The sequence below is a fragment of the Trachymyrmex cornetzi genome, unplaced genomic scaffold (assembly GCF_001594075.2).
Source record: "Trachymyrmex cornetzi isolate Tcor2-1 unplaced genomic scaffold, Tcor1.1 scaffold745, whole genome shotgun sequence".
Classification (NCBI taxonomy): Eukaryota; Metazoa; Arthropoda; class Insecta; order Hymenoptera; family Formicidae; genus Trachymyrmex; species Trachymyrmex cornetzi.
Window position 1 is genome coordinate 449,573 of NW_017300076.1, and position 26,165 is coordinate 475,737.

Below are 26,165 nucleotides of genomic sequence, written 5' to 3' on the forward strand. Positions count from 1 at the left end.
TCAATAAAATTTTATTGGTAAAAATAAAAGATACATATGTTTCCCTACGTGTATTTTTTACATACCAAAAGGGTTATATTTAAGAACGCTTACTTTCCTTGGACAAATCCGAAAAAGTTCAAGAAAAAATGCAAATAACGATAAATAAAGTAAAGGAATTTTGTGAAAAAAGAAAAGAAAAAGACAAAAAAAGAAAAATGAATACAGCATTCAATATTCCTTGGACGATTCCATTCGAAATACAATAAGATTTCTTGAAAAGGACATTGTTGGGTATATAACTTACCTCTTCTCAGGTATAAAATCCTCGGGTATAAAACCTCCAGGTAGAAAATTTGCTTTCTTTCCGTTCTCCAATTTTCACACTTAGATCAGTGAGATCAGTGAGAAATAAACAGAAATAAAACGTCCTGCGTCGGCGTACATGACATCAATGACATTTGTATCTACATATAATCTACCTACAATACAAATGAAAGTAGAGGTCTCAGGGACAGTCGCGATTCGCGATAAACAGAAGACGATCGCGCCAGCGGTATCTTGCGGTCTCCTTAGCGCTGTCCTTCATCGGTTACCACATTGGCCAATCGTCGAACTGATTAGGCACGTATAAACTCGCTAGTTCTTTTCCTGGTAGCTCAGTTCCTTCGTGTTCCTTCGGACCGTGTGTGTGTAAACCGCTGTGCTCGAGAATAAGGAATAAGGATTATTACGTTTGCTCTGTGATTTCTGAGCTTGAGTGGGGAGAAATTTGCTTATCCAAAAGAGAATTATCAGTGACAAATTATTTTAGCCGTGCGAGTAATGACTGAATACAAGGAGCAGGCTTATATGTTTAACAACTTCGAGTTGAAGAGATGGCTTCACGGAGACGAAAATCGTCGTCGTATGCTGCTAGTCAAGGTGCGAATTTTTGTTTATTGCCGATTTTACGTAGTAAATCTAGCGAGACTAAGACGTGTATTAATCTAACCTATTATGAAATGTTGACATTGTCGACAAACAACTTTAATACAATTTATACACTTTACAGTCTCTCCATCAGCATTGTGCGTTTTTGTTTGTTGTGAATTCATTATTCTCTCAGCTTCAGCTTGTGTAGAAAGTGATACTGTAAAAATTTATTTTTGGCGGTAGAGAATTTGATGCAACCTTGAATATGTATGGAATATCTGACCACAAAATAATTATTTCAGCTAAAGAATGATTTGCGGAAACTGGGATTATCAAAGCGGGCGACACGAGCAGGACTAGTACAGCTTGTGATGAAGCCGTGCGTGGTTCTGAAACGACTGTCTGTTTCCTGTTATAGGTAAGTTTCTGTTCAATTTTCTGTAAAGCCGCGGGGTATACGTTAGCAATGAGAACACGTAGCGAATGCAAATAACGGACATTTATATTTCTGTTTGTAAGCTTGCTGCTTTTTTTTTTATTACACCGAGCGTTTGATCAGATTCAGTATTCGCAGCATAAAGTGTTTAACTTGTGCTATTTGTTGAAGCAATAACGAACTTTTGTATTCGGTGTTCGTTCGTAAATGTATACTCAATTTAATATAAATGTTGTATCAGAGTCTGGACTGTAAATCGCATTTGTAGTTACGCTTCATTCGCAGTTTATGACATATTAGTTTTGCATAAAATGAGAAGGGAATCGTTTCTGTTGAGAAAAATATGGTAGTGATTTTGATTTTTTTACACGAGACGTAAATAATAACAAGATGTAGCAACTGCTAATTATTAGGAGTTAATTATTGTGAATTAATTTAATTATAATTTGAAAATATTTTGTGACTGAAGTATTTTACGTTTTTCGAACTAGAGTACAAATAAGTGAAACCGTATCCCTCGAATTCTTCTGCATTTCTTTCATTTATTAGTAAGATTTTTACAAGGGAATTATTTTTCTAAAATTAAATTGTTAAATTAAATTTCTAAAATTAAATTGTAATAAAATTGTTGTTAATATTTTTTGTTTAATATTTATTTTTTTAAGGTGTGTGTATTATTAAGATGCGTCCAGACTATCTTTTTACAGTTCTCTCTGTATGGATTTCCAACCCTTTTATTCACAGTATGTGTTACTAGATTATCTAGCCGAACATCAAGCCGCGAGTCGAGCCTGTGTCCACAAAGATCTTACATCCACATTATCGAAACGAATATATTACAGATTAACATCAAATTATTGACTATGAATATAGATTGGATATAGATTGGACGTAGGCTCGGCTCGTGGCTCGATATTCGGTTCAATGGTTTGGATGCACTCTTATATCCTTTTAGAACTACAAATTTTTTTCTTCACATAAAACGTTTAAGATATAATTTTTATAAAACGAGAGACATAATATACATTATTCTGTAAATATACATATCTTGTGTCTTATAAAAATGATAGATTTAAAAAAGATATATATATATCTTTTTTAAACCTATCATTTTTTAAATTAAGATTTATTTCGAGAAAAACATTTATGGAAAAATGTGAGTCAGTACATAGAAAGTATTTTTTACAGATAGTAAGTTTTTCAAATATTCTTGGCATGTACATACATAGTAACAAATTAATTTAAACGCTATTATGCAAGCTTGGCATTATCTTGCTTTAAAAAAAATACTTCAACATTTTTTGCATACATGTATATTCCATTTTTTTTCACATTTAATTTATTATAGGTAAGATTTTTGAATTTTCGAAGCGTTTAGAGTTTCAAAGATAGATACGTACATTTAAGTCTAGTAGAAAGAGGTCCTTGATTGTGTATGCGATGAAAGAATTCATTCCCACCGCTGTAACTTTTTGCCTTGGTTTTTGTATCATATGCCCTTCTTCCTCATGTTTATGAGAGTCCCAATTCCCAGTGCGACCACGATGGTCTCAAGTGGTTTCAAGGGTTGAAGAAATACCGACAGTTTGAACGGAACTGTTGTGTTGACTAGACGTCCGCTACTTCTTCACTGTTGTCGTAGGATCGAGTAAAGCTCTTTGCACGACGATATTATTTGTATTCGAAGGTGCGATTGATAACAGAAAGAAATATTTAATAATAATTGGTGTGAAATGCTACGGAATATTTCTAAATACGGATAATTGTTTAGCGTTGTTAGTTCGTCTAATAGCATATTATCATTCATTCATTATTATCCGGAGGGTAGCCATTGAGTCTGCATAATAATTAAAGGTATCTACATTAATAAATTAGATCTGTATTCAGAATACGCTTTTACGATGTTAGTGTATGTTTGGTACATAGTTCACGTTACTATACAATTTCATACATAAGCACATATTTATTGATAAAAGTGGATTCTGAATGATGGGCCATAAAGTTTAAGCTATTAGGTGTTAAACTTAATTCCTGCCGTTTTTCATCTCCAAAATTGATTTGTTTCGAAGGGAAATATCTTAATCAAAGTATTATTAATAAAGTATTATTAATTATTAATAAAGTAGAAAATGGAGGAAATTACTTTGATTAAGGTATTCATTCATCTTCCCTTCGAAACAAATCAATTTTGGAGACGGAAAACGGCAGGAATTAAGTTTAACACCTAATAAATAACGGTGTAATTTTAGTACATATTTACGTAGAGTTTAGAATCTACTTTCTGTTTCACGGAAAAAATGCTTTTGCTAAAATATTTAAAAAATTTAGTACTGATCTGAAAATAATTTTATTGCATTATTGATAAAATAATTGTGTAGGACGCTCAAGCTTGTTGCTAGAAGTTATTAAACTTTCTTGCAGCATTACTCATACTTGAGTTTTCTACATAATTATTTTAAAGTTTCAACAAAATTATTTCCAGATCTGTATTTAGTAAAATTTTTAGATATTTCAGCAAAACATTCTTTCCGTGTTGCCACCCTTAAGGAAAGAGAAGAATCTTCGGACTTTTAAACAATTTTTTTATAAAATAACGATTTATTTAGTAGGAGCAGTGGCGACTTAAATTTGACACTATAGATTTATAACAGTGTTCGTAAGTATAATTATATAGTGCCCGGTAAGTTTAGACAAAGCGTGTAGATAGAGAGGATTAAACTGGCAATGAGTTGAAAGCAAATTACTAAGTGCTGTATTATTTTGCAATCTTTGTAAATTACGAGAAATCAATCACTACAGACCGAATGAGCGCATGTTCGCCCGACCTACCGCTAAATGCAAGTGCACAGCGTGATCCGACCACCTAGCTTAGGAATTGTTTTCTTTCACTGTTCATATATAATTGTTGCCGTCTGTAATAAATGTAAACAATTCCCCGTTTAGTAGTCATGACCTATGAATGTATGTACATTCAACCCTTGGGAACCCGGGTGGATACACGTTCATTCGGCGATTTTTAGAATTAATTTGTCGTAAATTATTGCGAAAATTACAAAATAATATAGGACATTTAAATTCATTCTACCTGTACACGAACGCATATCAAAAACAGCTACCCTGTATATATTTGTTTTTATATAAAAAATTTTTTAAATAGTAAGTAATGGAAGATGCATGGGAACGTAATGAATGCATTTAAGAATGGATACACTTAAGGATGCCCTGTGCATAGCTCGTATTGTATAAATGATTATCAATAACGAATGTGCGTGCCTCTTTATCGGAGACTGATATGCCGTAAACTCAATTGACGGATTGGTGGATTTTGATTTTTAAGCGCATCTCGCAATTTTCTCCATTCCACATGTAAAAACAAAACAAATTCGATGGATTGGAAATAAGTTTTTTGCATAAATTTTATTGTCAATAGTAAATTTTCGTACTAGTAATTTTATTATTATGAAATATTAACAAGACACTGTTAAATTCATATCAAATTATATCCAATTTGAATTACATTTTAAATCATTTCTATCGATCGCGCCACAACTCTTATTCAATATATTTAGTTAATTTAACTAAAACAATGAAGTTAAACAATTTAAAAATTTTATAATATTAAAATATATAAATAATAATATGGTTTAATAATAATAAATTAATAATAATAATAAAGTAAAAGGGCTACGAGTCAAACAATAACTTTTAATATTCGATAAACAGAAATATATGTTTGTATTAAATGTCAATATTAAAAGTTATTGTTTGACTCGTAGCCATTCTACTTTAATATTATTAATTTATAATATTAAATTTGACTTAAATTTATAGTTTGTTATTTACTAAGTGCATACGCTAATATGAATGTTTGTAATTTTGAAATTATCACAGCAGTGGATTGATTTACATTGTGACATAGGTATACATAGAAGCATTAATTCGAGGGATAATTTTGTTTCTTTGATATCTAGCAGGCTATGACGATTATGATATTTATTATAAGAAAACCAGGGTTGCCACAGACCTGGAAAACTAGGAAAACCAGGAAAGGTCAGGAAAAAATGTAAAAAAGTCTGGAATTTTAAAATTTGCTCACAATTTCCTTAAACTGCTCGTATTCCAAATAATTGTTATAATTAGACATCGGATTATATGCATAATCAAAGTGTTAAAATATGCATGCAAATATGTATTAAAAAAGACCAAAATATACATAAATATACACTATCAAAAAAGAAATGACTTAATTTATGCATTTTCAATAAAAAAATTATTGTTATATGCAAAATGCTGCGAACAGCTCATTATAAGCATTTTGCATATACAAATATGCAAATGCGTATAATCCGATGTCTAGTTATAATTTTTTAAATATTATATCTGACGTTTATAGTTCAAAACTTGCGCACTTTAAACGATTTTAACAAAATAATTCAAATTTATATTTTATTCAATATTTTTATTTAATCCCTCTTTTTCATCGTAACTGCATTCTTTTTTTCAAAACTAATTTATTTTTTGCTGGCTTGAATTTGCACCCAAAATTTTACTATGCTACTAACAAGGGAACCTCTCGAGGTGACAAATTCTGATTTTAAACTTCGTGAACTTGTAGCTTACATAAAGAGATGAATTTAGAAAATATCAGTTCTGGCCCAAAAACGGTTTGAAGGGGTGAAATCACCCCTAACGTATATAGTGGTTTTCAGCTTTTTCCGTTATATCTCGAAAAATATTTGAGATATAAAAAAATGTTTTATACAAAAGTTTTACAACAAAATCATCTGTATTCATTCGCGTTTTCAGAACAATTATTTATCAATTTTTTGTCAATTTTCGAAAAAAAATTGTTAAATAATTATTCTAAAAAAATATCATTGACGTGAATAAATAGAGGTAATTTTATTGTAAAACTTTTATATAAAACATTTTTTTATATCTCGAATATTTTTCGAGATATAACGGAAAAAGCTGAAAATCGTTATATACGTTAGGGGTGATTTCACCCCTTCAAATCGTTTTTGGGCCGCAACTGATATTTTCTGAATTTATCTCTTTATGTAAGCTACAAGTTTACGAAGTTTCATTAAAATCAGAATAGTTTTCGAGATATAGCGAAGAAAGCTGATAATCGCTTCACACATGAGGCCTTCAAAATGTCTATGACCAAAGAAAATGATAAAATGCTATCATTTCCACACCACCTGTCATGAGGTAGATAGTATGGTGCGCTTTTTTTATAGTGGTTTCCCCAGTAGGTCTATTCCACTCTAATTTTTTTATACACGAATTATTCCAAATGCCATTATTCCTCCGTTGACTACTTTGGAACATTTAAAAATTTATATATATCTTTTTTAAAAGTTTTATTATTATTATAAAAAGATATATTATTATTATTACATAAAAATATATTCGCGCGAGTAATATTTAAAAAATGCTTATCACACACACACACAAAATATTGTAAAATTACAATATCCTCCTCATTTTTTTCAATACGTCATTAATTTAATGATGCAGTTAAATCATTTAACTCAAGAAGATGTTTTAATTTGACTCTATAATTTATTTAATTACATACGTTAATGTGAACGTTACTTATGTTGAAATAAGTACAGAAATAAACTGATTAACATTTTGATACACATGGAAGTAAAAAGATAATAAAATGTTATTTAACTCAAGAAACTCGGGGTTGCCATTGCTCCTTTGATATCTAACAGTGATGAGTTACGGTATATTATTATATAAATAATATTAATAATATTAATAATATTAATCAAGCACGTACATCATATGTGATATAAAAATAACGCTATTGTCCCGTTAATTAATAATATTAATCAAGCATGTACATCGTATGTGATATAAAAATGACGCTATTGTCGCTTGATTAATAATATTAATCAAGCACGTACATCATATGTGATATAAAAAGACACTACTGTCCCGTTAATTAATAATATTAATCAAGCACGTACATCATATGTAATATAAAAATGACGCTATTGTCGCTTGATTAATATTATTAATCAAGCACGTACATCATATGTGATATACGTGCTTGAAAAACATTTTATCTATTATATAATAATATATTATCTATTATTAGTCCTTGATTATTAGTCGCTTGATTATTAGTCACTTGAAATTACTATATAAATCACAAAGTTCTTGCAATAGTTTCAGTATAAGGCATAATTAGCAAGAATAACGAATAATTCAAGTGCAAAGTCAAAGTCACACAGTGCAAATCTTTAAAATGGTACAAGTGTTCAAAAATTCCGGAAAACCTGTAAATGATAAAGAAATTGAATTACGCGATGTGATAAAGGATATTATACACTCTTCAATGAATGAAATGTCATGTGATATTCATACTGATACTACGTTAGAATTTGAAAATTATTGGAAATCAAACTTACTCGATGCAGATTTTGTCGACGATTATAAAATAGAAATACTTGAAGAAGATGAAGATGATGATCAAGCAGAAGATAGTTGTATTTCAGAAGAACGTGAAATTGTTAATGATGGCTATAAGAGAAGCGCTGTTGAATTTTGGAAAAGTGCAAAAAAGGGACGGTATTCCTTATCAACGGTAAAACATCGTTTTAAAAAGGTGAAGTCTTTGCGGTAACTATATCGATAGGAACATTACATACAAAAAGGAGGTACCCAGAGAAAAGATGTTATATATTTCCGAATATGTCTTACAAAATTTTAAAGCTGATGACGAAAAAAGAATTATTCATGATATGGACTTACGACGATGGGCCCTAGAAACCAAATCGATCTTTCTTCATTTAAGGCTGGTGCAACATGAATTTTAAATTTTAAAAGAAAATATAGAATCGTGTCAAGAAAAATAACAAAATTTGTAAGTCGTTCTGCGCAAAGAGATAAGGAGCAATTACAAATTGTATGTCAGGAATTCATAGCTACCGTAAAATCTAATATAAATCTTTTTGAACTAGAGAATATATATAATGCAGACGAAAGTGAATTCAATTCAGAATTACATTCAGGCAGAACACTGACCACGCAAGGTGTTAAAACAGTTGAAAGTATAGCTCAATCACTATCGGCAACTGCGCATAGTTACACAATTATGCCCATAATTTCTGCAAGCGGACAATTGAAATCGCCTCTCTATTTGGTACTGAAAGAGGGTAGTGGAAATTTCGGACCACGCGTAGAGGAAAGTTTGTTTAGACCTGCAAATGTTTACATTGCAGCATCCAAATCGGGCAAATTAACTACACAACACTTTCAGTCTTGGTTTACAAATGTATTTGTACCCGCAACTGAAAGTTTTAGTGTGCTGTTGTTAGATTCTTGGAGCGGACATTGTCCTGCAAGTCTGCAAGAATTTATACCAAAAAAAGATAAAGATATACGAATTTTAACTTTATACCAAAGAAAACAACGGGAATGATTCAACCTCTTGACGTTTATGGATTTAGACTATGGAAAAACTTTGTGAGAACTTTCAGTGATCGCGTTATGGTATTAAATTACGATATTAATTTACATTTGAGAAATAATATCATCAAATTACAATCTTTAACCCTTTGGCCTACAACCACGAGTGAGACTCGTGGTAAGGAATTTGGTCCATAAACAATAAGCACGAGTCAGACTCCTTACCACGAGTCTCATTTACCAAATTCCTTACTACAAGTCTCACTCGTGGTTGTAGACCAAAGGGTTAACGCATACAACTACCTTCTCCGCGATTTCATAATTTTTTTAAATATGCCTGGTATAAAAGTGGATACATCGAAGAATCGGCCGCCACAATTCTAAACTCCAGTAGATTTTTTTTAACGGAAAGGATATTCAAGAAATACCTCACTACTACATATGTGGTGCACCTGCTGTAATACGATGTTCCTGGTGCAAGCAATATTTTTGTATGCAGCATTTTTTTTAAGAGTATCATAATTGCGAACATTTTGTCATATAATAATCATGTTGGTATTAATAACGAGATTAACAAGTAGTTTTAAAATTTATAATAAATACATTCATTGCTCTTTATAACAAAAAATGTGCTTATATATTACAGGAAATATATGGTACCGTAACTCATCACTGTTAGATGTCAAAGGAGCAATGGTAACCCCGAGTTTCTTGAGTTAAATAACATTTTATTATCTTTTTACTTCCATGTGTATTAAAATGTTAATCAGTCCATTTCTGTACTTATTTCAACATAAGTAACGTTCACATTAATGTATGTAAGTAAATAAATTATAGAGTTAAATTAAAACATCTTTTTGAGTTAAATGATTTAACTGCATCATTAAATTAATGACGTATTGAGAAAAATGAGGAGAAGGATGTTGTAATTTTACAATATTTTGATAAGCATTTTTTAAATATTACTCGCGCGAATATATTTTTATGTAATAATAATAAAATATATCTATATATATATATAATAATAATAAATCTTTTTAAAAAAAATATATAAATTTTTAAATGTTCCAAAGTAGTCAACGGAGGAATAACGGCATTTGGAATAATTCGTGCATAAAAAAATTAGAGTGGAATAGACCTACTGGGGAAACCATTATAAAAAAGCGCATCATGCTATCTACCTCATGACAGGTGGTGTGGAAATGATAGCATTTTATCATTTTCTTTGGTCATAGACATTTCGAAGGGTGAAATCAGGCCTCATGTGTGAAGCGATTTTCAGCTTTCTCCGTTATATCTCGAAAACTATTCCGATTTTAATGAAACTTCGTGAACTTATAGCTTACATAAAGAGATGAATTTAGAAAATATCAGTTGCGGCCCAAAAACGGTTTGAAGGGGTGAAATCACCCCTAACGTAGCGATTTTCAGCTTTTTCCATTATATCTCGAAAAATATTCGAAATATAAAAAAATGTTTTATACAAAAGTTTTACATTAAAATTACCTCTATTTATATTGACTCACGTCAATGGTATTTTTTTAGAATAATTATTTAACAATTTTTTTCGAAAATTTTGACAAAAAATTGATAAATAATTGTTCTGAAAACGCAAATGAATATAGCTGATTTTGTTGTAAAACTTTTGTATAAAACATTTTTTTATATCTTAAATATTTTTCGAGATATAATGGAAAAAGCTGAAAACCGCTATGTATGTTAGGGGTGGTTTCACCCCTTCAAACCGTTTTTGGGCCGCAACTGATATTTTCTAAATTCATCTCTTTATGTAAGCTACAAGTTCACCAAGTTTCATTAAAATCAGAATTTGTCATCTCGAGAGGTTCCCTTGTAAACTTTTTTTGCACTTTTAATAATATAGCTTTCCTACAATCCTTAAGTCTAAATGGGTGCATCCAGAAGCAACGAGTGCTCACTGAACAAAAAAGGGATTAATCTATTATTAATATGTTTATACTTATTATAATTCGTAACGTAGAATAACTTTGTCTACTAGATGATCTTTAATATCATATTTCTTACTTATTTTTATTACTGTTTATTATTTCTCTAATACCGTGTTTAGGCCGTAAGGTTATGTAGCGTTCAGTGAACGGTGGAGCGTAATTTTAAGTTGCTCCATCGCTCACTGAGCGCTACATAACCTTACGGCCTAAACACGGTATTAGAGAAATAATAAACAGTAATAAAAATAAGTAAGAAATATGATATTAAAGATCATCTAGTAGACAAAGTTATTCTACGTTACGAATTATAATAAGTATAAACATATTAATAATAGATTAATCCTTTTTTTGTTCAGTGAGCGGTCGTTGCTTCTGGATGCACTCAATGTTAAAATTTACATATTTTATATTAGTCACGGAAAATTTTCCATTTTCATCTGGAAAACCTGGAAAAGTCAGGGAATTTAAAATTCATTTTCTGTGGCAATCTTGAAAACATGAAATGCTAATTAACGAGATAAAAGAGAAAAATATAAGATAAATGTTGAGATGGAGGGAGCCAACGTTGATGACATATGTTGTTAAAACATGTTGTCATGACCCTGAGTGACTTCCAACAGATTTTAGCCATCGCGTGTTATTCGTTAAAAAGTTATTATTAGTCAAAGTTAATAATTATTATCCTACTTATGAAGAATCAGATAACTTTAGATAGGGAAAGATATAAGTGGACGAATTCAAGAAATACAACTTTTTTTACGCGAAGCGACTTTCACTCTCTTGTCAAGGGACGTGCGACTTTCCGCGTGACACAACTTTCACTCTACCTCCCCCCTTTGTCAAAGTTATCCCTCGAAAATCGCTTTGCGCGTCCCTTGACAGGAGGGTGAAAGTCTTCCCTCTTGGTAGGGGAGGAGGTGGGATGAGAATCGATTCGGATAGAAAAAAAAAAAGTTGTGCACCCTTATGTGCTACTATATAAAAACAAAAATTAGATGAGAAACTAACGTTTTCGTCGGCGCTGGCTTCCTCCACATTGAATAACGAGCGACGGCTGTCGCCAAACCTGTTGGAAGTCACTCAGGGTCATGACAACATAAATTTTAACAACATATGTCATCGACGCTGGCTCCCTCCATCTCAACATTTACCTTATATTTTTCTGTCTTTTATCTCGTTAATTAGCATTTTATGTTTTCAATATTTACCAAATATAATATTAAATTTGAAAGAAAAAAATGTTGAATAAGATTAAAAAGCCGAAGCAAAGAAATTCTTATTTCTCTGAAATTAACTAGTCTCGAGTTCCAGCGAATATTAGATTCGCTGCAATGATGCATAAATCTCGTTGTTTCAGCGATATTCGATTCGTCCGACATACTACTACGCGCAGAAAGATAATACACGGCACAGAGCAATTATGTCCTTCAACCGCATAATTTCCTTTTAACGACGGAGAGTATCATCGATTCGTTCGCGCATTGTATTCGTGAATTCGACGTTGGAAGGTAGGTACGAATAAAAAAAAGGTCTTGCGATGATACAGTAAAAAAATTTCCTTGTAAAAAAGTCAGTGTTGCTACATTCTGTCGTCCCCTGTTGGAGAACAACACTGCGACGTTCCGTCGTACTAGCATGCGTTCACGGGAAAGTATCTATCTTTGACGCGATATTTGTGAAAAAATCCGAAATCAAACGCTTCTCGTTCTTTGATGCATCATGGAATGCAAAATTCCCAAGAAATCCTTGAATGATCCGAAGTTGCTGACTGAAACGTCCAAGACCAAACGCAATGGTGACGCTAAAAAAAATAGTCTTCAAAGCGAAGTATCGCTTTCAAGTATTCCTTTGCCAACAGATGATTTGTAAAAATCTTTCTTATCCATTCCAAGACTTCCTTGATCGAATGTAACGTGGTTCAATCAGGTGCAGTCGCGTGTGTGCAAGTAATAACCATCATTCACTTTTCAAAATGTTGAGCAATGAATTTCTGGAATCAATGTGCATGAGTGTCTGCTCTAAAATAAAGGAGTTCTTTGTTATTTAATGTAATTAGTACATTGTTAATTAAATCAATATTATTAATTAAATAATATTAGTATAATCAATTAATGCTTTTATTCGAGCTAACACAGGTTGACAATGTAAAAATTAATTTATTTAAATCAACATAATTATAAACGCAGACGTTTCGATCCTGTTTCGGATCCTTATCAATGCTTCATGTAAATTGTTGACAAAATGTAGTTTACAGACAATTTACATGGAGCATTAATAAGGATCCGAAATAGGCTGGAATAGGCATTAATTGATTGTACTGATTTATCTCAACCGAGCTCTAATACTTAATCTATTAATTATATTGTAAATAATATTAATTTGTACATATTGCGTAGCAGAATTGATTCGTTTCTTAAACAAGATATATATATATATATTTTTTTTGCTATTTCAATCATTTATCTACAATATGTGAAGATATAGACTCTAATGAAATAAATCAATAATTAAAAGTGCCTATAAGAACCAACTGGATAGTGTGTAGTGTGCGCATTAATTTATTCTCTATATTAAATCTATTTATCTATTTATTAATCTGCTCTGACCCTCACGGTTAGGGTTCTATTCAGGTTTCAATGTTTGTAGTAGGTCGAAACATTTATAGAGTTTATTAATGTAGTATTGAATAAATTAATGTATATACTACTATCCAGTGTTGGCTATTATAGGGACTTTTAATTATTGATTCAATTATCTACGAGGGCAAATCAATAAGTACCCGTGTTAATAATGAAGACGCAAGCTTTTCACAAAAATTTTTTATTTTTCAACGTAATCCCCTTTTAGGAGGATACACTTTTCCCAACGCTTCTGCCACTTTTTTAACCTCCCAGAAAAATACGATTTGTCGAACTCTGCAAAATAGGTCTCTCTCTGTTTCAGCGATGACCTCCTCATTCGACTGTTGCATGGTCTCCGGTGTGTAGTAATGAATCCATGTTTCATCAACGATTACGATTCGACGCAAAAACTTGTTCGGATTTTGCTTGAACAGCTCCAAACACTGCTTTGAAATTGATAACCGCATCCGCTTATTGTCCACCGTAAGCAATCGCGGCACCTATCGGGCCGACAGCTTTTTTATTCCCAAGTTATCATGCAAAATATTGAATGCCGTTCCGTACGATACGCCTACGGCCTCTGCTACTTCATGCACTTTCGTTCGGCGATCAGCGAGAATCATGTCGTGGACTTTTTCAACGATTTCCTCAGTAACCACGTCTGCCGGGCGCTCCTCATCAAAAACAGACGAACGACCACGTTTGAATTTGTTGAACCAATATCTGACGGTTGTCACAGATGGTGAAGAGTTCCCATAGACGGCATCCAAATTCGTTTTTATTTCTTTGCATGTTTTTCCATCCAAAAATAAGAAACGAATCATGAATCGATATTGCTCTTTTTCCACTGTATCGGAAAACATCAAACACGCTCACTACGAGTTGCTGTCAAATCAAGACTATTGCATGAATCACTCTGAAATTTTGTATGGCGTTGTTTGAAAGATGGTAGTACACGATGGTAATGCCAACTTGCATCAGCAACGTCGCCTGTTTTGAAACACGGGTACTTATTAATTTGCCCTCGTATTTAAGTGAAAATGAATTAATCAATATAAGGATTGTTGCACAACTTTCTACGAAGCGATTTTTACCTCACCTCCGCTCTGCTTCGAGACGTACGACTTTCTATGCAAACGACTCCATCTTCCAGGTTTTAGCCGTCACTCGTTAAAAATTTATCCGTTAAAAACTTATTAACAATCAAAGTTGTAGTTATTTCTCCGCTTTGTATGAAAGGTTGACTCTGAGCAGGTGGGAGATTTAGAATGAACCGACTAGGCGAGTATAACTTTCTACGTGAGGCAAAGTCTATCCCACTTCCCCCCTGCTACGGGACGCACAACTTTTCACACGAAGCGTAGAAAGAATGAAGCCTCTATCTCCTCGCAGAGGTTATCACAGGATCTAAGATCCAAATGAACCGCATGGTACTGTGACTCTTCTTTAGGGTCGACAAACCAACTAGGGAAAATAGAAGAAGAAGCGTAAAAAGTCGTGCGCCCCTATGCGTTACTATATAAAAATAAAAATTATATAACAAAATAACGTTTTCAAAGAAAATTTTTGTTTTTAAAGCAGGAAATCTATTTTAAAGCAGAGAATTTTTGTTTTATATAGTAGAAAAGAAATGTTATTTTTTTAAACTTTTCTTAACAACACCTTTTAACGAATAACGAACGACGGCTAAACTCTGTTGGAGATTACTCACAATCATGATCTTAACAACATATATCAAAGTCAAGGTCATAGGGGGACTTCCCTATTCGATATATTTATCACATTTTTTATTATAATACACTTACAATTACTATATATTTTTATTTTTGAACATTTTTATGTTTCAGAAAGAAGTTACTGCAATCATCGCATAGTAATTTCGTTCCGATCCACAAGGAAAGATTGCAAACCAATCACCGAGACGATGCCGAAAACAACAGACTAGAAGACAATAGATTAGAAGACAACTCGCAAGATATTGTTCAACACACTTTCGACGCACAAATTTCAAACGCTGCTATTGGAATACCATTGATTAATGTGGTAAACGCTAATAAAACGTGTCAGAGTAAGATTCAAGAGTGTGATTTGTTCAGAAAAGAATCGTCAGATGGCACTAAACAAGATTTTAATCAAAAAGTAGTAACAAACATTTCTCATATTGATGTTACATCAACAAATTATAGAGATATTTTTGCAAAAAAATCTGCTATTAAAGCGTCACCTAGTTTTTCCTCGTCGGAAGATGAATCGCTAAACAAACACATACAAAATGTTGTTCATGAATTTATAAACAAATCATTAGATACAACTGTGCCATTTCAATTGAAGGAACATTCAGACCCTAAAAGTAGTATCGATCCCTTGAAAGATGTTTTTAGAGGAGAACATAGGGAAAAGAAAGACTGTGAAGTAAGGCAAGAGTTTTTCCCAGTAAAAAGCAAACTATTAGATATGTCACAAGAAGATTCCTATAAATCTAAAACTAATAATATCCTTGAAAGTAATATTAGCTCAAGCAACGCAATAATTTCAGAATCGAAAACATATGCAAAAGTAAAAGTAATTAATTTCGTAGGTAAAATTCAAAATGTGTCTACTTCAGAAAAATTGGAAAAGTCAATTGAACATATCGATACATTATTACATCAAACGCCCATAAAGGAAAATGTTAATGAAGCAAAAATGTATTTAGAATCTAAAAATCTGCAAACGGAGAGTCAACCTATTGAAACAGATTCTGAAACAGTAATTAAAAGAAAGATACGTTCCGGAAATTTAGATCGAAATATATCGTTGATAAAGAAACCAAAGGAGAATGAAGTGAATGTGTCACCAAAAAAAGTAGTAGCAGATAGTACTATCGGAACATCTCACTACGAAATGCTATCCGACAATGAATTGGTTCACACAGCAAATGAAAGAAATGAGCAGAGTACGAAATGTATGATAACAGAAAGAGGAAGTTCTAAATTCCTGAAGCGAATAAGGGAACGACATAGGAAAAAAAATAATATGAAGATTATAAAGATACGAACAAAATTTCACGAATGTTTTCGAGGCAATTTCGATACCGACACAAGTGAAAGTGAAGAGGAACGCGAAATTCTGTTGAATCTAAAGAAAAATAAACAACAGTTTGATGATCCATTACATAATAGTATAACAGAAGAAAAGGTAGGATATATTTTTGAAAGAAATAAGTTGACACATGATTTATCGGCTAATAATTGGCAGAAAAATATAGAGAGAGCAATACCAGATAAAATAAGGTTCGACAACTTATACGATTCCACTGTATCCGACAAAGAATACGCTCTGCGCGATACCGTAACAGAAAAACAGATAGAAGATAGTGCATCGTTAGATAAATATGCTATGTTAACTAACAATTCGCAAAATACAGAGAACATAAACTCAGATAATTTATGCGATTCTAGCACATATGCCGAAAAGTTTGATGATATAAACGATGCTACAACAGATGAAGAAATGGTATCGATTTGTAAACGTGTAAGCACTTCTGTTAATGATTCACAGAAAGATATAGACAACATATACTCTGATATTTCATGTGATTCCGATGTATGCACCGAAAAATATTCTCCGTCCAATGTTACAACAGATGAGGAAGTAGAAGAAGAAGCATTGGTTTGTGAACATGGCATGTCAGATAGTAATTCTCAGCAAAACGTAAAGAATAAAAAGGACGCAATCTCGAATAAAATAAAATTTAAGAATTCAAACGATTCCTCTACACACAAAGAAAAGTATGCTACAAAAGAAAAGAATATACATGATGGAGCAACAGTATGTAATTATGATATGTCAACTAATAATTTGCAAGAAAATGTGGATGTATCGGCTGAAGTAAGATCTGATAACTCAAGCGATTCTTCTAATTGCACAAAGAAGTATTGTGCTACAAATGTTATTGTAACAAAAAAAGAAATAAAAAATAAAGCATTGATATGTACAAATGATACGTTAACTAATAATTCACTGGAAAATATAGAGAACGCAATACTAGCTGAAACAAAGTCTGATAATTTAGGGAATTCCATTGCAAGAACCAAAAAATGTGATATTATAATAAAAAAGAAGATAAATCATGACGAGTCAATTAATGATGAATCGATATGCATGTTACCTGATAATTCACAAAAAAATATAGAGAGCGCAATACCGCTTGAAGTGATGGCCGATAATTCATGCAATTTCACTGTAAATACCGGAAAATACATTAAACATAGTACTATATCAGGTGAAAAGAAAGATGGAGCATCAATATATAAACACAGCACATCTAATTTGCAAGAACATATAGAAATCGCAATACCGGCTGAAGTAAATTTCGATCCTTCTTGCGTTTCCATTTCAAATATCAAAAAATATTCCACCCACAATATTGTAACAGACGAAAAGACAGAAGATGGATCAACATATAAATGTGATACACCTGTTAATAATTCACAGGAAAATATAGAGAGTATAATACCGGTTGAAGTACAATTCGATAATTCATGCAACTCTGAGTACGAAATTAATTCCGCTGTGAATGTCGAAAAGTATGACTCTATGCACGATACTGCAAAAGATAAGGAAATAAAAAATAGAACATCAATATGTAAGCGTAACATGTCAGCTAACGAATCAAAAAATATAGGAAATGTAGTCTCGGCAGAAAAAGAGGACATACAGAATTCTTCGTCAACTGACACGGAAAATAATAGTAAATGTGATATTAGCGCGAAACATAATATACCGTCCATGATTGAAATAAATATAGATGAAAATATGAGTATAGAAAATATATATTTAAATAAAAATATAAAGAAAAAAGTAGATACCACTTACAAGGAAGTGGAAGAGGTAAGTGTACAAAATCTGCAAAAAAATCAAGAAATGCGCAATGTCGAAAGTATTGATTTAGCGCAACACAAAAATATGCAAAAAAATGCAACATCAAATTTGGAATTGTTAATCATGTCTACATTTGAATCGACATCGTACAATGTTGATAAAAAAGACAACCGTGACATATTGGGAAAAAATGTCGAAAATTTATTATCAAGTAACGATAACATGGGGAAAGACGAAAAAACAATTGATCAGCTTTCAATGATAACATCAAAATTACAAAAAAATTCTTCGGAAGAAAAAAGTAATGATTCTTTTTCCATATTACCAAATTCATCTAGCAAATCAAATTATAGTGATAATTGCTCATTGGACATTCACTTAACAGATGATGATAACAGTAGTGATATTGAAGTAGAAATAAAAATAAAACCCAAATTGAAATCTCGAGTATCACGGAAATTTTCATTAAAAGCACCTTGGTCTGCAGTAAATACATGTATCAAAAACTTACACACACTTAAGGATAATCCGAGCTTTCTTAATGAACTTTTGCAGATGGATAATAGAACATCTGAAAAGTTTGATCGCAAGGTCACAAATACAAAAGAAAAAGAAAACAATACGTCATTAGATAATATTACTGCCGAGACTGACGAAATCATATGTGATTCTAGTCCTACTACTAAAGATGATGAAAATCATTCTCAACAACGAAATTCTCAAGACCGTCCAATTTTAAACGAAGATAAAAATATAATAGCCTATGATGACAAAAAAGAAAAACATGAATGCACTCAATCTTTCATTCAAACGACTCCAATAATAACTGAAAACAATCTTGACTCAAGTAGACTTGCGTGTGATACATCTGATTTGAGAAAACAGTCACAAAAGGTTGTCACAAACGATAAACAGAAAAACAACGAAGAACAAAATTTTCAAGATAAAACAACTTTAGAGGGAACTAAGTCTGATTTGGAAAAACGGTCACAAAAGGTTGTTACAAACGACAAACAGAAAAACGAAGAAAAAAATTTTCAAGATAAAACAACTTTAGAGGGAACTAAAAATGTGGTGGAGCATAATCAGGTTAAAGAAGTTGAAATATTGTCTGTTGAGAGAAAGAAACCGCAGATAATGACTGAAAATAGTCTTGAATCAATTAAAGCTGCGTACGACATGCCTGATGTAGCAGAACAGTTATCACAAACTTCCTCGGATATGACACATAAGAAAGTACGAGTCCGTTCTATTGCGGAACTTAGTTATCAGTGTATCGAGAAATCTGTGAATCTGACTGCATCGATTCCAAGGAGTGTATGCTCAGCACTCTGCCAGTCAGCATCTCAATCGACCACTGTTCATTCAACATCTTCTCAATCAGCACCTCAATCAGCATTTTTTCAACCAGCACCTTCTCAATCGACAGCTTTTCAACCAATACTTCCTCAATCAACATGTTCTCAATTAGGACGTCCTTCATTAGTACCTCCTCGAGTTACATTTCCTCAATCAACATCTCAGTCAGTATCCAAACGGCCGTCACCATCATCATATAACACCACTCTTAAACATATGTACACCTCAGCTAATACATGTTCCGCGGTTGCACCGGTTGAAGTTAATACTCCAAATAATAACAATGCTCTCAGAAATTTAATACAGATTACAATAAAAAATATCTGCAACAATGTTGGACATTGTCGCAGTCTTGATCAATATAATCATGTAAGAATAAATTTTCCTGAAAATTACGTACAAAGATTATCTATAACTATGCAACAAATAAGTCAAGACTTAGAAAACTTGAAAACGTGGCTGCATATGAAGGATATTGACAGCACGCTGATTTACGTTAATTTTTATATGCCAAAAAATCACCCAGTGACAGTTTCGGAATTGAAGAAATATGCGCAAATTTGTTATGATTACTTACACATCTCACAGCAAAACTCGTCACAATATCCGAATATTAGCAGATTACTTTCAAATGCATCAATGTCGAATGTTAATGCGCAACAATTTTCGAGAAATGCTTCATTTCCAGATACAAGAATGCTAAATCGTGACACATTCATGCAGTCTTCAACAATGCCATGTCTGGCACCAACGACTTCAAACATCAACCAGCAGCAGTTGGTCAGAAATTCGGCTAATTCTACACAAGTACCACACTCGAGACAACCTAGGCCAAATATTCATCAATCATATATGTCTTATGTACCATTTACAGCACAGTCACGTATGCCGAACGCTAATCAACAACAATCTTTAGAAAATGCGAGTCATCCGATACAAGGCCGATATATGCCAGCAAATATATTGAATGTTGGCGTTCAACAGGGTTTTCTAATTATGAATAATATTTCATCATCGAATGTTAATATGTGCTCGCATGAACCAGTAAATCAAGGAAACGCAAACGTGTCTCCTACAACTAACATGAGACAATTACACACCTTGCAACAAAATACAATTAGCAATACTGTAACCGCATCTGCTGCTAATAACGTGCAACAACAGAAACAAATGTATCTTCAGACATCGCAAATAAACTCAAGAACAGCAGCTTATTCATCGCCTATGACAAATCAAAATAATTCTCTTGGAATACGCCAGACTATGCCAGGCTGTGACAATATCAACTTATCTGGATCTTTCACGATAAATCCTGATACCTCAAGAACTAACGCTGCAATGGAAAATGCTAGACATGGGAGTACAAATGTGAATCAGCAGCAAGCAAGCTGCAGTCCACAAGTATCTCAAATATCTTCAGGAAAAACGCAATATTTTCCGCAATACAATCCAAACCAAACTTATCTTATTGTATCTCAATCTGCACATTCCAACATACAAACGCATCCCGTTCAGAATACTTTGCCAAATCAAAACGTGTGGCAGATACAGCAGCAGCAATTGGCGGTAAATCAAGGGAATACAAGTATGCCTCCTACAACCAACAGGAAACAGTCATATATCATAAGAAATGTAGTTAGCAATACTACAACCGAAAAAAGCCAAAGATACATCTTGCCCAAAGATATATCCACATATCCAGTTGATCTATCGATTAATGATATCCCGCAGAATGTACAACAAAACATGTTGCAGCAGAAATTGCCAGTAAATCGAGGGAATGCAAACATGCCTCCTACAACCAATACGAAACAATCACACATCACATCAAAAAATCCAATTAACAGTACAACCGTAACAAGCCAGCATGTAATATCCAAAGATACATCTATATATCCAATTAATCTATCGATTAACAATACACAAAATGTGCAAGAAAACGTGCTGAATAAAGAAGGAGAGATGGCCAAGTCACAAAATACAAATCGCATGCAAAAGAAGGCACAATCTATGAATCTGCAACAAGATACACATCAAGAAATTCTAAGCGCATGCAGCAGATTGCAAAGTGTTGGCACTGTTTCGGAAAACACAAGGTCTTCTATACAACGATTGAGTGTCTTACAAAGTATGATGTCTACAATATCTCCCAATAAAAATGATGCAGTGTTATTTTTGTCTGCAATCGAACAAAAAAAGCAAAGAAACAAAGTTACGTTCTCTAATAATCTGGCGATTCTAACGGACATTCAGAAAATTCTATTGCGTGATCAAATAAAATCGTATTTTATCATGTGGGATGAACTAAAAAATTTGCTTAGCGAGCAGGAATTCGGACGAGTACATAGTGAGAGAATAATATTGTTTTACTCGTACGTGAATTTAGATGATTACATAAAGAGCATAATAAACGAATCACAGACCGTTGAAAAATCCGTCGAAAAAAGTTCACAAGATAATACGTCACAAAACAAGTCAACATTACAAGAGGATACAATACAAACATCCATATACAAGTTAACGAAGACTCAACTTAATCAAGACAATGAAAATAGTTTAGAATATAATAGGATTTTAGAAAAACAATCGGAACAAAGTATTGATCCGAATATTTCAAAGAGTCCAAAATCTACGGCGGTAAAGATTAATTTAGAAGCGTCAAATGAAGAGTCACCTTGTACGTCTGTGGTAACTAAGGAATCCCTTCCAAAAGACACAAGATTACAAGAACAAGATAATAATACATTAAAGAAGCAATTCCAAAAAAATCTATTGATCGATACAGAAAAAGAATCTTGGAATGCAGAAACATTGTCGCCAAAAGAGAAGTTGATCACAGAAGTGTCTGCCAAGAATTTTAAAACGAAAACGCAAGATAATGCGAAAATTAACGAATCTCTGAAAGTGACAAGTTTATATGATCCCTCCCTTAAAAAAAATCTACTGTTTAATTTATTACAGGATGTGCCAACTAAGAATACAAAAGATCAATCAGAAATTACGACGAATAATATAAATAAGAGATTCAGTAATGTAGAAATGGAAAGCGTATGCGAAACTTCTGACATTGTAACATTAAATAGTAGCAAACAAAACGATGCAACATCACGAGCTCAGTATAACATGGAAAACCAAAATAAAATAGTATATAATACCAATAACGAAATATCCAATAAAAATTTACGAGATGGAATGCGTGATAACGTCAAAGAGAATACTGAAATATTAAATTCCACAAAAATACAGTCTGATTCATTGAATATATTGCATATTTCAGAATCGTCCTCGTCAAACAACATAAAGGAATCGATATCTCCGAGAAAATATCTCGGAAAGAAATGTGAATCTACCGAAATATCGAAGCCACATATCGCAGATGAGGAACACGCCGAAGCAACATTAGAATTTTGCTTAAGTATACAGCAACAAGATCCTACGAATGAACGTAGTAATGATTCTACTGAAACGTTTGAAAGTTTCGGGAAACTGTATATCGACGAAAGTGCGGAGATGCAAACTCAGTGCGATAAGATGTCGTCTTTTGAAGAAGATAACTTAAAATCACAAGATTCAATAGAACTATTTGATAACTTAAAATCACAAGATTCAATAGAACTACTTGATACGATAAGCTGCGATTCTACGAAAGTAACATCATTCTCTTTTCTCAAAAACATTGCTAAGGCAGATTTATCTGATACATATCAAGATTTCAAAGCTGAAGCACAAGACATTGAGGAATTCGATGAACACCAGTCGTTAGAAATAGAGAATATGCAGCTACAGGATGTATCATTGGAGTTTGAAGATGAATGCAATGTGAGAGAAAGTGTGATACAATCGATCAATACCATAAAGAAACATGAAGATACAACGAAAGAAAATAATGAACTATCAATAACAGAGGAGAACGAGTTTCAAGAAATATTATCAAATCGTGAAGTTTCAAAAGACACATTGCATGTCGAAGAGAACATGACAGAGTCGATCTACTTAAAATATCCTGAAGATATAGAAGAGGAAAAGATGGAAATAAACGCTCAAAAGCTTCCTGAAGATATAGAAGAGAACAAGATGGAAATAAACGCTGAAGAACTTCCTGAAGATATAGAAGCAGAAATAGATACTTTTAGTATTATTAAAATAGACAACAAAGATAGTGAGCAATCACTATTAAAAATAGAGGAGGTCGGATTTCAGAAAATGTCATCAAAATTTAGAGATCCGGGAGATCTATCAAGTATTGAAGACACCTCAACAGAGTCGATTTACTTTCAACTTCCTGAAGCTATAGAAGAGGAAACGACAAATACAGACACTCAAGAGTTTGAATATATAGAAAAGAAAAAAGCGAAAATGGATACTCACAGTGGTATTAAAGTAATCAATGAACAACTCAAGCATGTATCCGAACAAAAATATAGAAAATCGCGCACTCGTGCACTTAGTTCCTTTCACAGAGACGATTTTCTCGATGTAAATGAAAAAGAAGTTTCTGTCAAAACTGATTTTCTTGACGCCGATGATATCGAATATATTTCCCTGAAAAGCGATGACTCCAATAGCATGCCGAGTATCTTGAACATTAGGAGTATATCGCCATCATCATTCGAGAAGATGAAAAATATAAATGCATTTCTTGAAAATAACTCAGAGTCGTTGACTGAAAATGATGAAAACTCGTTGGATATAAATGACAATTTGGGAATTTCGAATGAGATAGACGATAGGCTCTGTTTACGTTGCAAACGCAAAAGTATGGTATACTGTCAGGCTTGCTTGGAAGCTCATTATTGCTCGAAACGTTGTTCGTCTTTGCATTGGAACGCGGAACACTACAAGCAATGCAAGGGTCGTAATTCGATTATCTGTATCGATGAGTAGTATAAAACTATATATATTTGTATCTTAAAATACTCTACAATAATCTTCTGCTAACATATTGTTAGCATCAAAACATTTCTCAATTAAACAGTATTCATTGTTACATGTATTTAAAACTAAAACTATATTGACGTGTTATTTTCGTAACAAAACTTTTCTATTAGTTATAAGATATATATAATAAGGTAAACGTTCCAGTGACCGGACATGTATCTTTGTCCGGACACTTACACAAAATTTATTATTATTAATCTCAAATGTTTTTTTAAATATAATATAAATACAATTACAATTAAAAATTTAATTGTAATTTTTAAATATAACTAAATTATATTGTAATAAAAAGAGCATTTGAGATTATTATTAATAATAAATTATGTGTGTGTCCGGACATAGGTACATGTCCGGTCATTTTTTTTTTGGAGACGTTTATCTTAATTCGTGTTAATATTTTACGTTTTTTTGCTAATAGAAAAAAAAATAATAGCGAAAAAGTTGAAGAGCGTAATCATATTTAACTTTTTGAAATGTTATTTTTTTCACAACTATACCGGTACGTTTGTAATTGCAACGTGCAATCGTATGATGTGTAATTGTTCGATCTTACGTTAATTTAACTGGCGATTATATATAATTGTATATATTCACACATTTCATATATAAACACATACATACATACATACAAATGCAATAATGAATATATATGTATGTCTTCATTATTGCATTTGTGCAAAAAACATAGAAAATTAGAAGTTTACAATTTTTTCTCTAATATTTTGTTAATAGTCAACTGTAAAAGACACGTTCCTTGTTAAAATATTGTATTATCTGATATATAAGTGTAAGTAACAATAATATATAGACAACACAAGGTATTAATTTAATTACATAATTTGTACGCCTAAATAGTTAATAGCTTACAAGTCAATTACATTTCTTGTTTAGTTTAAGTTAGTTAATATATTTAAGTTTTTGATATTCTTATACCAGATTTGACAATACTATCTACGATTCGAAAAACACTTGTCAATTAATTAAATATTGCGATGTGATAATATATTTGTCGTAACTAAAGCTTTAGATATACCAAAGTAGCGTATTCCTTTTATCTGATCCGAAATGCCGACAACCTTCCTATTGGCTATTTCGCCGTTTCGATTTAATTGTGTGTGCGTGTGTGCGCGCGCGTGTGTGTGTGTGTCTTTAATAGTCGATTTAATAGTCCAATAAGCGCTTAGTATTATTGGTATAGGGACCATGTTCATATATTACTACCAGTTGACTGCCAGTACTAAAAATTTATAGTTCCCGTTACTATACTGTATTGACAACTGGTAATATACGAACACGGCCGGTATGGTTAGTAGGCCTAAAATGGAAGACCTATGTGCTACTTTGATATATTTAGAGTTTTAGTCATAACTACATCTGTTACATGTGAAATATATCAAAGTGTGAAAGAAATATATCATGGAAGAATTGTATTTTAATAAAGATAAACGAAGTCATAATGCTTATTATTTTTAAATCATATTTAAGAACTTTAGATTTTTTAATTCCATATGATATAAATACTCAAACATAAAATTAATAAAGATAAAATTTTTCCTTTATTGCAGATCCTTGATTAATTTAAGTTTAATATAGTTCATAATATTAAATATTTTGATAAAACAAATTATCATATAAACTTATAAATTCAATATAGAGTAA

At 32.2% G+C, this 26,165-nt stretch overlaps 1 protein-coding gene across 1 annotated transcript; it reads left to right on the forward strand.

Annotated features, from left to right (window-relative positions):
• On the forward strand, window positions 1–24,513 carry LOC108767988 (uncharacterized). The gene is made up of 3 exons (XM_018518162.1): window positions 1–903; window positions 1,197–1,312; window positions 15,194–24,513. The coding sequence occupies exons 1-3, from the start codon at window positions 805–807 to the stop codon at window positions 24,450–24,452; spliced, it is 9,474 nt and encodes a 3,157-aa protein (XP_018373664.1). The 5' UTR covers window positions 1–804; the 3' UTR covers window positions 24,453–24,513.
• Window positions 24,514–26,165: the final 1,652 nt, after the last annotated feature.